The sequence below is a fragment of the Aquarana catesbeiana genome, linkage group LG01, assembly GCF_042186555.1.
Source record: "Aquarana catesbeiana isolate 2022-GZ linkage group LG01, ASM4218655v1, whole genome shotgun sequence".
Lineage (NCBI taxonomy): Eukaryota > Metazoa > Chordata > Amphibia > Anura > Ranidae > Aquarana > Aquarana catesbeiana.
In genome coordinates, this window is record NC_133324.1 from 475,917,409 (window position 1) to 475,931,404 (window position 13,996).

Consider the following 13,996-nt stretch of genomic DNA (forward strand, 5'->3'; position numbering starts at 1 on the left):
TTTATTATATCTTTTCATGTCACAACACTGAAGAAATGACACTTTGCTACAATGTAAAGTAGTTAGTGTACAGCTTGTATAACAATGTAAATTTGCTGTTCCCTCAAAATAACTCAACACACAGCCATTAATGTCTAAACCGCTCGCAACAAAAGTGAGTACACCCCTAAGTGGAAATGTCCAAATTGGGCCCAAAGTGTCAATATTTTGTGTGGCCACCATTATTTTCCAGCACTGCCTTAACCCTCTTGGGCATGGAGTTCACCAGAGCTTCACAGGTTGCCATTGGAGTCCTCTTCCACTCCTCCATGACGACATCACGGAGCTGGTGGATGTTAGAGACCTTGCGCTCCTCCACCTTCTGTTTGAGTATGCCCCACAGATGCTCAATAGGGTTTAGGTCTGGAGTCCATCACCTTTACCCTCAGCTTCTTTAGCAAGGCAGTGGTCATCTTGGAGGTGTGTTTTGGATCGTTATCATGTTGGAATACTGCCCTGCGGCCCAGTCTCCGAAGGGAGGGGATCATGCTCTGCTTCAGTATGTCACAGTACATGTTGGCATTTATGGTTCACTCAATGAACTGTAGCTCCCCAGTGCCGGTAGCACTCATGCAGCCCCAGACCATGACACTCCCACCACCATGCTTGACTGTACTCGTCTTTGTACTCCTCACCTGGTTGCCGCCACACACGCTTGACACCATCTGAACCAAATATGTTTATCTTGGTCTCATCAGACCACAAGACATGGTTCCAGTAATCCATGTCCTTAGTCTGCTTGTCTTCAGAAAACTGTTTGCGGGCTTTCTTGTGCATCATCTTTAGAAGAGGCTTCCTTCTGGGACGACAGCCATGCAGACCAATTTGATGCAGTCTGCGGCGTATGGTCTGAGCACTGACAGACTGACCCCCGTCCCCACCCCTTCAACCTCTGCAGCAATGCTGGCAGCACTCGGTCATACGTATATTTCCCTAAGACAACCTCTGCATATGACGCTGAGCATGTGAACTCAACGTCTTTGGTCGACCATAGCAAGGCCTGTTCTGAGTGGAACCTGTGCTGTATGGTCTTGGCCACCGTGCTGCAGTTCAGTTTCAGGGTCTTGGCAATCTTCTTATAGCCTAATGCCGCATACACACGAGCAGATTTTACGGCAGACTTTGCCCGGCAGACTGGATTTCGTCAGACAGTTCGATCGTGTGTGGGCTCCAGCGGACTTTGTTTTCTCAAAAGTTGGATGGACTTAGATTTGAAACCTGTTTTAAATTAATCAGTCGAAATCGAGTCCAGTCGAAAAGTCCGCTCGTCTGTATGCTAGTTAGACGGACAAAAAGCCACGCTAGGGCAGCTATTGGCTACTGGCTATGAACTTCCTTGTTTTAGTCCGGTCGTACGTCATCACATATGAATTCTGAAGTGTAGACTTTGGTGGACTGTGTGTAGGCAAGTCCGTTCATTCAGAAAGTCCGTCATAAAGTACGTCGAAAAGTCCGCCGGGCAAAGTCTGCCGTAAAGTCCGACTGTGTGTACGCGGCATAATGTAGAGTAACAATTCTTTTTTTCAGATCCCCAGGGAGTTATCCAGGTAGGGTTGCCATCTACCTTAAAGGAGAAGTACAGCCAAAGCATGTTTGGCTGTACTTCTCCTGTGGATCACAAGAGTGCAGTTCGTTCTGCACTCCTGTGACCAGTTTTCAGCAAACAGCGGGCTGAAGTCTGCTGTCCGCTGATGTCACAGAGCCGATTCAGGCTCGGGCAAGATCGCGACAATGAAGTCAGGATCCACCCACATGCCTGGACCGCCACCTGGCTCAGCCTCCCAGCAGCCTGTGAGCCTGAGCCAGCTGCTCCCACCCCCTCCACAGTCCAGCACTCCAGTGAGTGCGGGGGGCAGAGCAGAGAGCTGCTAACTGACAGTCACCAGCTCTCTGCTCTGGGAACCCTGAGAACCGAGCGATCGGCGGTGTTAGATCGCTTGGTTCTCAGTCTTAGAGGTGCTGGGGGACAGATGCAGCATTGGACTGATGCTGCATCCACCTAGGTAGGTATTAATCTGGAAAAAAGTTAACCCCATACTTCTATTTTAATAATAATATATTTAGCAAAAACAATTTAATACTCTCAACTTCCTATAAATCAATAAGTTTAACAGCAAAGCAGGGTTGGGAGCCAGTTATGTTAAATGGACTGTAGTATGTTTCTGCAAAACGCACTAAAGAACGCATAGGTGTGAACCAAGGGATAAGCAAAACTCTAGGAAAGCAGCTAAACACACAGCCTTTTCACTAACATTAGCCAGTAACGCTCCCTTGTCCTGCTATTTGGACAGTGAAGGAACAACATACTGGATGGAGTCATCTCTGGTCAGAGATTGACTCTTCCTCTCAAGTCTTATGCTGGCCATAGACCAATGTTTCTCAACTCCAGTCCTCAAGGCGCCCCAACAGGTCATGTTTTCAGGATTTCCCTCAGATAAAACGGCTGTGGTAATTACTAAGGCAATGAGACTGATCAAATCACCTGTGCAAAATAATGGGTAGCCTGAAAACATGACCTGTTGGGGCGCCTTGAGGACTGGAGTTGAGAAATACTGCCATAGACTATACAATCTTCTTTAGATTTTCTAAAACGGTGTAATATAAGGACAAACCTAAACAATCCATTCACATACTCTCAAATCCCTTGCACTACATAGCTGGTGGTAGATCTAAAGAAGATTGTACAATCTAAATTGTATTATGTATAGTTAGCCTAAATGCAAGGCATTACAGCAGTCTGATATTAGGTGCCAAATCCAAATTGCATTAAAAAAAAAAAAAAAAAAAAAAAATGTTCTAATGAATGAATGCCTATTTGTAATAAGGAGTTCAGCTTTAAGCTGGGATGTGTCGTGCATCAGTTGAGTGATGGTGAGTGTATAAAGTAGGTTTCTCTGGCAGCGAAGCTGTTAAAGACCTAACTCCCCCACCTCCTCTTGTCTTGTGGCACCTCTCTCTCTCTCTCTCTGTCCTCCTCCTTTCCTCCTCCTCTTCAATCATCTCCCTTCCTTCTTCCCTCCGCCTCTTCCCTCTTCTCTGCACTGGTCTCTCTTCTGCTCTCTGCTTCTCCACCTTCCCTCTATCTCTCTCTTTTATTTTTTTTCCCCCTCGTCCTCCAGGCCATGGATGGGTAAGTGAGTCCCTTGAGCCAGAGGGAATCCATGTCACCTAGGAAGGCATCTCAGTAGGAGATCAGACTTGATAGTGCCTTGTGCTCAGTGCTTCACCCTCAAATGATCTGCTTTGATCATCCCTCTAGGGGTTGGCGGGTGTGTATGTGTTTGGAAACCTCTCTGTTTAGTAGGGTGATGTTTTCATAATAAATCATAGCTTTTTAAACATCCCTTTTTATAAGTTTGGAATACAAGGTCTGCATTTACACTGGTTCCCTTGAAATACATTAGTTCTTAGTAGTTATTGCATAGACTACAGGATGAATCCCCCTTTTTATTCCATTATAAACTGATGTAGAGACTGTACTGTGTATTCTTACATTGATCTCCTATTTTCAGTTGTGTTTAGGAAGATTGATTTCCTTTTTTTTAGTATAGATCCAATCGGTCAATCACAAATAACATATATTATACTCACGTTGATTTTATTTTATGTTTAGAAATGTTGACTGATTTTTCTCTTAGATCTGATCAGTCTATCAAAAATATATATATTCCTTCTCTTACGGTGGTTTAATATTTTAGCTTTGTTTAGAAGTGATGACGGATCAGATCTAAGCAAACATTCTATTACTAATAAAAAAAATTGTACATTTTTTATTAGTAATAGAATGTTTGCTTAGATCTGATCCGTCAACACTTCTAAACAAAGCTGAAATATGAAATCACTGTAAGAGAATGAATATATATATATATATTTGTGATAGACTGATCAAATCCAAGAGAAAAATCAGTCAACACTTCTAAGCAGAAGTAGTAATAAAATATATTACATATATAGATATAGATATATAGATATATATATATATATATATATATAGATATATATATAAAAAATCTGTTTAGAAGTGTTGACTGTGCTTTCTCTAACGGTGACCATAGACGCTTCGCTATATGATCAGTTTCCTTTCCAGTAGGGATCCATAATCGACAACCTATTCAATCGATGTGCCACACACACAGGAAGGTGGAATTCAAATCGATAGTTAAGATGTGAGCGTAACTTACGATCGTAAGTCATTGGTCGCATCTCTATTTCCACCATGTCGTCTCATAATCGGAGTGCGCAAAATACGATTGTATTGATGAACAAAGTATCTTGGTGCTGCCGATCGATTTGAAAAACGATTGATAATTTTATCCACCCTGACCAATTGACTCGGTTTGAATCTAATCGAAATTGAGTCTAAAACAGAACGGAAGTTATGGCTTTTCAATTTTTCTGATTAAATTGTTTTGATTGGGGGGGGGGGGGGGGGTTGAAGCATGCATGGCCACCATTAGATCTGATCAGGCTATCATAAAATATAGAATATACTTGCATTGTTTTTTTTTTCATTTTAGTTGTGTTTTAGGAGTGTTGGCTGCTTTTTCTCCTAGATCCAGTCAGTCATAAATTATACATTATGCTCACATTGATTTAAATGTGGTTAGGAGTGGTGGCTGCTTTTTCAATCTATAATACTTTATATATTGATCTAATATTTGTCATGTGTTAGGAGTGGTAACTGCTTTTCCTCTTAGATCAGTCTATCATGGAAAAAAAAAAAAACATGTGATCCTGTTTGTTGAAGAGGTGGAAGCGGCCCCTCCCTGTTGTAGAGTCACACCTGTGTGGTTGTGGACAAGTATAGCACTTGCTTTTTATATAGCAAATTAGTTTGGTGCAATTACAGACTGAATTACCCTACCAAGAGGTGTTTACTGTTAATTCCTGTTGATTCTATTATCCACCAAGGTGCATGTTGATGTGGAAGTATTGCATAGGCTTCTTTCCTTTCTGCTGTGTTATATAAACAGAAGGTAGTGGTAGCTTTGCAAAAGTAATAGCCTTTACACGGAAAGCTTTACAAGATCCGTTTTTCAGTCCCTTTAAATAACGCCATTGTCAAAGCCACCACAATACTAGGTTGTTTTTATTTATTTTTATGTATATTTTATGGTATACCTTCCCAACTTGTCATAGCTTTCCCACCTTTAGTGGAATTGAGCCAGTTATGCTTTGTTGGTCCCAAAAGTAGTTTTAGGTTGGTCACATTCAATTCTCAGGCAATTTGAACCAGCGTGATCAAACGAGCAAATGCAGCGTACTGCCAACCGTTTTTATCAACTCAGGGAAATAAGCTAAACTGTAGGTTGCTTCGATACTGTTAGTTATTTTGCAATTGCTTGAAAATTGCTGTGTGCCTAGCACAAATTTAGGAGAATATTGCAGACCATATACGCGGCAATTTTGTTGATTACAACCAGAACTCTTTCCTGATTTTTCAAGAGACCAAATCATACCATTTGGGATGGAAATCTATCAAGGATGCCTTTTTGATTGCTATTGAGGCAAATGTAATTGCTTTTTACTGTCTCTTCCTTTTTATTTTGTTACTGGAAATATGTAATAATTGTGGCTGATAGATGATTGAAGGCCATAAAGGTGCCAATATCCAGAAGAGAGATGAAAGTAGTTACAGATCTAATATTTACTACTGATGAGCAGCATTTGATGGGGGGACTAAGTGTATTTCATCATGCCCTGTAGTCTACAGTATTCTAACACAAGGGTGGCTATTCTTTAATGGCTCCATCTTCAAGTGCAGCACTACATCTATAGGCTTATTTCATGTTATATAATGTTAGAAGTCCTGTAACACTTAGCAACCAACAAGCAATCTTGTTTCATTTTTGGGTTGTTACACTTAAGTAAATTCTTTGTGGTTTCCATTTTTTAAATAACTACTGAACTAGATAATTTAAGAGTACTAAAGTATAAGGATTGAAGCAAAGAAGCAGCTAGCATAATATCCGGTTTCATGATTATTTAACCTGCGGTAGAAAAATGACAGCTGACATTTTGCTTATTGCCTTTGTATTTTTTTGCTTTGCCTCTTGTTTTAATTTTTGTTAGCTGTGTATGGCAGAGGAAACCTTTTAGACATTGGAATGATCTGTAAAGATTGATTGCTAAGGGCTTCACACATTTGCTCATATTTAGATATCATTGCAGGCTTCAAAATGAAAGCAAATCGCTCACTGATTTACATCTCCAATTTGTATTTAATCTTTCCTTTTTATTTTCATATGCTGACATTATGGGGACCGGACCCTATCAGAGTGCATATTGAATATTTTTATAAATTTAATCATTCTAGTTTAGTCTCTCAAAATCTAGACCAGTCTCTCAAAATAGGCATCATTGCAAGAATTCTTGTATACATAAAGCAAAATATGCCCCAAACTAAAGGGCTTCTTTACTTGGCTGTAGCTTGTGTTAGAGCAGCATTTACAGCAAACTCTTGCAAAACATTTGTGAAGCTTTTGTCAAGCTTCATGCAATTTTGATGTCTTTAAGGCCGAGTTCACATATGTGCAAATTGGATGTGGGTTTTCCCCGCATCCAATTCACATGATGTGAGTGTGACCGGTTCTCAATGGAGCTGGTTCGCACAGGTCCGGGGTGGCCACGGTCCGCATTCCAAAAGGATCCTGTGCATGTTTGGGTCTGGTTCAGGTGCGAATTCGGGCAACAATTCTGACCTGATTCACACCTGAACCAGTGAAGAGAAATGCGCCAGACCCCGTGCTGGGAACTGCGGCCGCACATATGTGAACCCGGCCTAAAGAAGGTGCTACCAGGATTCTTCAGGCTTTTAACAAGCTTCAAGTAGTGCTCAAGTTTAACAGCTTGTTTAAAGCTAAAGTTTTTCTATTTTAGCATAGTTACGTTAGTCCATACCTGTGGAAGCTGGAAATCACTGTAGTAGGCATCTCTAAATTCTAGGTCCCATGCCAAATGACTGCCCTGCTGCTTACAGCTCAACACAGGCGCCTTTCAGAGAGCCCCTTACATTTTCTCAATGAATGGAAAGTGTTCTCTGATTGGACAAGGTGGAGACATCAACGCCATGTCTTTTGACCTCATCCAATCAGAGAAAACTTTGCATTGAGAAAATGCTCAGTGATCCCTGAATGGTGCCCATGCTGAGAGAGCGACCTCCAGTGTTCAGAATGCAGCAGGGCAGCCACATGGGACCCGGAAGCTAGTGGAGATCACTGTAGTAGCAGATAAAGAAAGAAGAAAAGTGCCTCTAAGTGCAGACAGATGGGTAGGTTTATCAGACACAAAACGCAAAAAATTGGCCACTCACATTTCATGGATTAAAAACTGGCTCATCATTGAGTATTAGAACCAGGACAATGCTGCAGATGTTGACCTCAGGGGCCGCTGCCGCAAGGATGGAGAAACCAAGAATCTGACTATGCTCTTTCAAAATGATGTGGGAGTGCGGCGTAGTCCGCAACGTATGGGTGAGTCACCGGGATGCCAGTAAGCGACGTGTTTGAGCCTCCTAGGGGCATGCATGCTCTTTCTTCAGGCTACTGTGGGGGGGGGGGGGGGGGGGGTTGAGCTGCTCTACATATAGTGGCAGACCTGCCATAGGGTCCCGGTTCCTGGCAAGGTGCCGAATATAGGGAATTTATTTATCACTACATTCTAAGAAGTCTGAAATTAGATGATACTACGAATGGTAATTACTCTAAAATGAATTACCATAAATCTAGAAATATACAGGTAAATACAACAAAGCAACAAGAAGAGTAAAAATAAATAAGGTAAAAAAAAACGTATCATCATATCAAAGATTCATTCACCATATCAATAGAGAATGACTGTAAGTAACATTTATTTATACAACTGGACTTTTCACTTAGTGTGAGGTCTTCATCTGGTGGCGCCTACACCCCCCTATCTCATCGCTGAGATCACTGTAGTAGTGGTGTCTACTACAGTGATTTCCAGCTTCCATGGAGATCCCACAATTAAGACACATACCTACTTACACTGGTCCAAGCTGGACCAATGTAACTATGGAAAAATATAACTACTGTATGTAAAAATTGAACATGACATTCAAATCTTCTATTAGCACCTGTGCTTAACCTTCCCAAACTGAAGCTGAGCTGCTCAAAACTGTCTGAACTCTCATTTTACAAGTTGCCTGGTTGGTATGCTGAACCCACGGCTTCACAGACCTAAAGCAGTAATATAGTTCTGATTTCTCTAACTTCACTAGTGGAGTGTTTGTTTTATTCTGTAGGACAGCATTGATGGCTCCAGTAGTTCTTATACGTACAGGTTTCATTTAAAACCATATAAGTGCAAAAAACAATTATCCAGGTTTCACAGAAATGCTAATTTACCAAAGGTTCAAAATGTGTGTCTGGTTCTGGTCTGTCAGCATGGACCTGAACCTGTTAAACTTGCTTGAGGGTATTACTGGTCTTTGAGGGTTGACCCTGAAGTTGTTGGTGCTTGTCTTTCAGCATTGACCTGAACCTGTTAGACTGGCTTGTGATTGGTGTTGGTTTGTCAGCATGGACATTAACCTGTTGAACTGAACTCACATGCAGTTGATTGCTAATATGTCAGTATGAGCTTGAAAATGCAAGTACTGGTGTGTTCACATGGACCCAAACCTGTTGTCCTGGGAATACTAGACACCTGCCCAGGTTACAAAAGTACATTTCTTGGATTGTGTCATATAGAATGAAGATTTGCATCAGGCTAGATGACCAGAGCCAGAAAGGAGTAATCTAATAAAAGGACCTAAGCTGCCAACAACAATTAAGCTGGCCATACACGGTTCGAATCTTGGCTGCTTCGATCAACTTGGGTACAACCCCCCACCCAATACTTACCTGAGCCCATCTCTATACAGCGATGTCCGCGAGTGCCTCGGCCCTCCTGGACTCTCTCTCCTGATTGGCTGAGACACAGTAGCGGCATCATTGGCTCACACTGCTGTCAATCAAAGTCAGTTAGCCAATCAGGAGAGAGAGGGAACAGGGCCGGGAGCAGGCTGCTAGACAGGAGGGAGGGGCCAGGAGCATCGAATAGGGGCCCAAGAAGAGGAGGATCAGGGCTGCTTTGTGTAAAAGCAGCTCCAGAGAGGAGGTAAGTATAACATTTTTATTATTTTTAAAGCAAAAAACAGACTTTAGTATCACTTTAAGGCTTGTGCCAATGGCATCAGTCTAACATCAGTTTTGGATGCTCCTGAGACCATTGAGAGTTTAAAGTGACTGTAAAGTCTCATGTGTTATTTTTAAAGGGGAAAAACAAAACATGTTATACTTCCTTCCTCTGTGCAGTGTTTTTGCACAGAGCAGCCCAGATGCTTCCTGGCCCCTCCCTCCCACTTGTGCACATTGCTGGATAGAGATGGGGCTCAGGTAAGTATGGGGGGGGGGGGGTTGCTACAAATAGAAGGGTTTTTTTTTCTTCATGCATGAAGATAAATAAAAAACTTCTGCCTTTACAACCACTTTAAGAAGTATTTTTGAGCTGCAGTTGATCTCTTCCCAACCTGTAACTGACATGCTTTATGAGGGTTTTGCTTTCCCATAGATTTGCAATAGAATGCAAAATTGTGAGTGTAAATAGGTGTCAGGCTGTATACCTGACCAATATAAAAGTGCAATGTGTAAGATAACCCAACTTGTTTTATATATATCATAAATAAATAAAAATATGAAATAAATAAGAAGTAAAGTGCAATAATTCCTAATCGTTACTATGCATGTAAAATAACCATATAAACAATATATACAAAGTAGAATCAATAGTGAAAAAATAAAGTGCTGGTGTGAAATAGACAGGTGAACATCTGACTGATATATGCAATTGGGTTATAAGGTGCTATTGCAATGGTGAAGGGATCCGTTTAGACTCTGGTGGGCTTTTCAATGAACAAACATTCAGTGCGTGCCTTATTCGTGCTCCTATAGTGACTACACTCACCACTTCACCCCCTCTTGGGGTCTCACACATCCACAGTATATGCCACTGTGTAGCAATGCAGGGTAACTCCGTCCTTAATGTAGACTATGAGGAGATTCCATTATGAAAAGAGAAAGAGGGAGCCCACATAGCGTAATACTGTATGAAAAACTTGTTTATTGGTGCAAACGCTTAAAAAAGGTACTCACATTCGATAAGGATAAAAAAAGCATATATTGCTGACACAAGCCTCTGTAACAGGAAGTGATGCAAGGATGTATGCTGACTCCGCCCTGGGGAGACCCCAAGAGGGGGTGAAGTGGTGAGTGTAGTCACTATAGGAGCACGAATAAGGCATGCACTGAATGTTTGTTCATTGAAAAGCCCACCAGAGTATAAACGGATCCCTTCACCATTACAATAGCACCTTATAACCCAATTGCATATATCAGTCAGATGTTCACCTGTCTATTTCACACCAGCACTTTATTTTTGCACTATTGATTCTACTTTGTATATATTGTTTATATGGTTATTGTACATGCATAGTAACGATTAGGAATTATTGCACTTTACTTCTTATTTATTTCATATTTTTATTTATTTATGATATATATAAAACAAGTTGGGTTATCTTACACATTGCACTTTTATATTGGGTCAGGTATACAGCCTGACACCCATTCACACTCAGGAGTTTATAATTTGGTTTCACATTAATGAGCACAGTTTTACTGTGCATTTGTTTTTGGCTAGAAGACACCCATTCAATAGGAACTACCTACATCATTTCTCTTCCCCACCTTAAATACCTTCCTCCCATTCAAGGGAGCAGTACACACCTAAATCCATCAGGTCTGGAACGGCGCCATATCTACTCTTTTTTTCCTTTCTTAAATGTAGAAGTGAGTGCGTTTAGAAAGAGGTAAGGGTTTAATGAGGATTTAAAGATTGCGTTAATAGTTTATGCCAAGATTATGCCAAGAAAAATTTGCATAATGCTGTCTCTGTAAAAGACATTAAAACCAAACTCCAGCTAACCCTTACAAGCAGTTACAGCAAACAGTTTTTTACCTTTTGGGATAAATGGTTTACGTAAATAAGTCAATCATTGTAAGCACCCCCCAATCAGTGGTATATGGTTTGTCTGGTCCCTGTAATTGCAAGAAAACGTGTTCTGTTAAAAAACAGACTTTCTGGCTGGAACAAAAGATGAAATAAAAGAAAGCGAGCCTAAAAAAGAAAAATAATGCAGCCATCACATCTAAGAATCGGTAAACTGCAATATAATACATGTTTGTTTTTGGGTTTAATACGGCTTTAACCGCTTCAGCCCCGGAAGGTTTTACCCCCTTAATGACCGGGCCATTTTTTGTGATACGGCACTGCGTTACTTTAACTGACAATTGCGCGTTGTGACGCTGTACCCAAATAAAATTGATGTCTTTTTTTTTTTTTTTTCACACAAATAGAGCTTTCTTTTGGTGGTATTTGATCACCTCTGCGGTTTTTATTTTTTGCGCCATAAACAAAAAAACAACAATTTTTAAATGTTCTGCTATGCTATCCAAAAAAAAAAATTCTTCATCAATTTAGGCTAATATGTATTCTTCTACATATTTTTGGTTAAAAAAAAAATCCCAATAAGCGTATATTGATTGGTTTGCCCAAAAGTTATAGTGTCTACAAACGATGATATAGATTTATGGACTTTTTAATTTTTTATTTATTTATATTTTTGCGGGATTGCGGCGGACAAATCCGACCCTAAGTGACACTTTTTGGGGACCAGTGACACCAATATAGTGATCAATGCTAACAGGCCCGGACTGGGACAAAAAATAGGCCCGGGCATTTTAGGCTGAGCAGCCCATTTTGTATTTTTTTTAATACAGATAAGCGAAGCATGAAATGTTTGTTATTTAACCAACAATGAATCTATCTATCTATGGTCACCGCTGCCACCCCCTACTCAGGTGCCTAACCCCTTTTCGGGCGCCGGGCACCTAAATTACAGCGGCGGAGGTGTTTTTTGAAAGCAGCTGATTAGAGCCATAGGCTCTAATATATTAGAGCCTATTAGAGCCATAGTCTCTAATAGGCGTCCAAAAAGTTGAACAGTGGGGCGCCATGCTGGGCGTTTGCTGTTCACTCAGCGTTGTGTCATTTGATATCCTAACACTGAACCACTTCTTAGCCAATCAGGTGCTCGGGTCTGTTATCTGTCTGTCACCTGATTGGCTGACATGACAGGTGCTGTGATTGGACGGCGCCTATCAGGCGTCCAATCATAGCAGAGGATGGGAGAAGACATCAAGCGTGGAGGACATCGCCACCGTGACCCGCTGCCCCACCGAGACAGGTAAGTGGCGGGCGGGGGATGCACACTGGCAGAAATTGGTGGGCACAGTAGCAGCAGTTGATGGGCTCGTAGCGGCAGTTGATGGGCACACTGGCAGCAGTTGATGGGCACACTGGCGGAAATTGATGGGTACAGTGGCTGCGTTTGATGGCACAGTGGCGGCAATTGATGGGCACAGTGGCGGCAATTGATGGCACAGTGGTGGCAATTGATGGGCACAGTGGTGGCAATTGATGGGCACAGTGGCGGCAATTGATGAGCACAGTGGTGGCAATTGATGGGCACAGTGGCGGCAATTGATGGGCACAGTGGCTGTGTTTGATGAGCACAGTGGCTGCGTTTGATGGGCATAGAGGCTGCGTTTGATGGCACAGTGGCGGCAATTGATGGGCACAGTAGCTGCATTGATTTGATGTTTTTTTTTTTCAGTTTGTTTGCGCCCCCCAAAAATTTTGAGCACCAGCTGCCACTGGTTCAGATTAGGATCCAAACACACCTAAGCTCACCCCTGCCAAGGGGAATGCTGCAGCTGGCTTTAAGGCTTCAGCCCGGGTTCACACTACTGCAGTGTGAGACACCACGTGTAATTCGCACAGGAATCACAGCACGTTCCTGTGTGAATTACATGTGGTGTCTCTGGGGTGTGATTTGAGCCATGGATTTGTATGGCTCAAATCGCACTGCATTCACATCAAACTGGTACAGAACCCTTTATTGTCCACACCAGAATCAGAATGCATGGGTGTTCACACCCATGCGATCTGATTTGGCAAACTGCTCTGCATTTTGCAAATCGATTGCCGGGTGTTTTTAACTTGACATACACTTTGCAATTGGTTCACATGGACAGGTTGCGATTTTAGATGCAGTGCTGAAACCACAGCAAATTTGCTGTGAATTCGCACCACATCTAGCGTGAACCCAGGCTAAGAGATAACAGTGAATTTTAGGGCACATTAAAAATATATTACCCACAATTCTATATAATATAATCTAAAAGGTGTCCTGAATTTAAAGTGTATGTATGATTTTTTGCTAACACTGAACTTACCCAGCCAGCTAGTACTAAATATATCACAATTACAAACACAAAAGAAAAAAAAAAGCATATATACACTTTAAATTCAGGACACCTTTTGGGCCCAAGAACTGTCCCTCTCTCACACAATGTTTTACACCTGCATTTACACACAGCATGATGAGAGCATGATTTGGTCTGGTTAGTGGTCTCTTTTACACAGTAAAGAGTGATGCTGAACTACCTGAGTGCTCTCATCATGCTGTGTGTAAAACAAATTTTTTTTGCAAAGAGGCAGGCTGGCATCACTTACTTTCTAGCAGTCTTGTCCAGGCCCTGATATCTGTGGCTGCAGATACACCTTTCCGACATCAGGCAGAAGGGGATTCCTCCAGGCAGCTCCTCCCCCTTCATGGTCACCTGACCCCTTCATTTCCGCCCCCTGCACTGAATAGTAGGACGGCCGCGGAGCTGACCGTGGTGAGGCCGGGTGAGCGGCTCCGACCCACTGAGCAGCCCAGATGCCTTGGGAGTGGGCGGTGGGGACTGGTGACCCCGGCCAGATAGACATGGATGCGGCCCTTTCCGCGGAGCCGGCCGCGGAGAGGCCGGCAGCGCGTGAGCAGGGCCGG

The 13,996-nt window shown here is 42.2% G+C and overlaps 1 protein-coding gene across 2 annotated transcripts in view; it reads left to right on the forward strand.

The window, feature by feature from the left end:
• Nucleotides 1-3,028: 3,028 nt before the first annotated feature.
• PTBP3 (polypyrimidine tract binding protein 3) overlaps nucleotides 3,029-13,996 on the forward strand; it is a 256,357-nt gene continuing 245,389 nt past the window's right edge. The window contains exon 1 of one of the 2 annotated variants that reach the window (XM_073591458.1): nucleotides 3,029-3,169. Coding sequence is in view for 1 of the 2 variants with exons in the window: in XM_073591444.1 (XP_073447545.1) it covers nucleotides 3,166-3,169 (4 nt within the window). In the remaining variant the exon portion in view is untranslated. The remainder of the gene's footprint in view (nucleotides 3,170-13,996) is intronic. The other variant, XM_073591444.1, reaches the window with a different exon arrangement.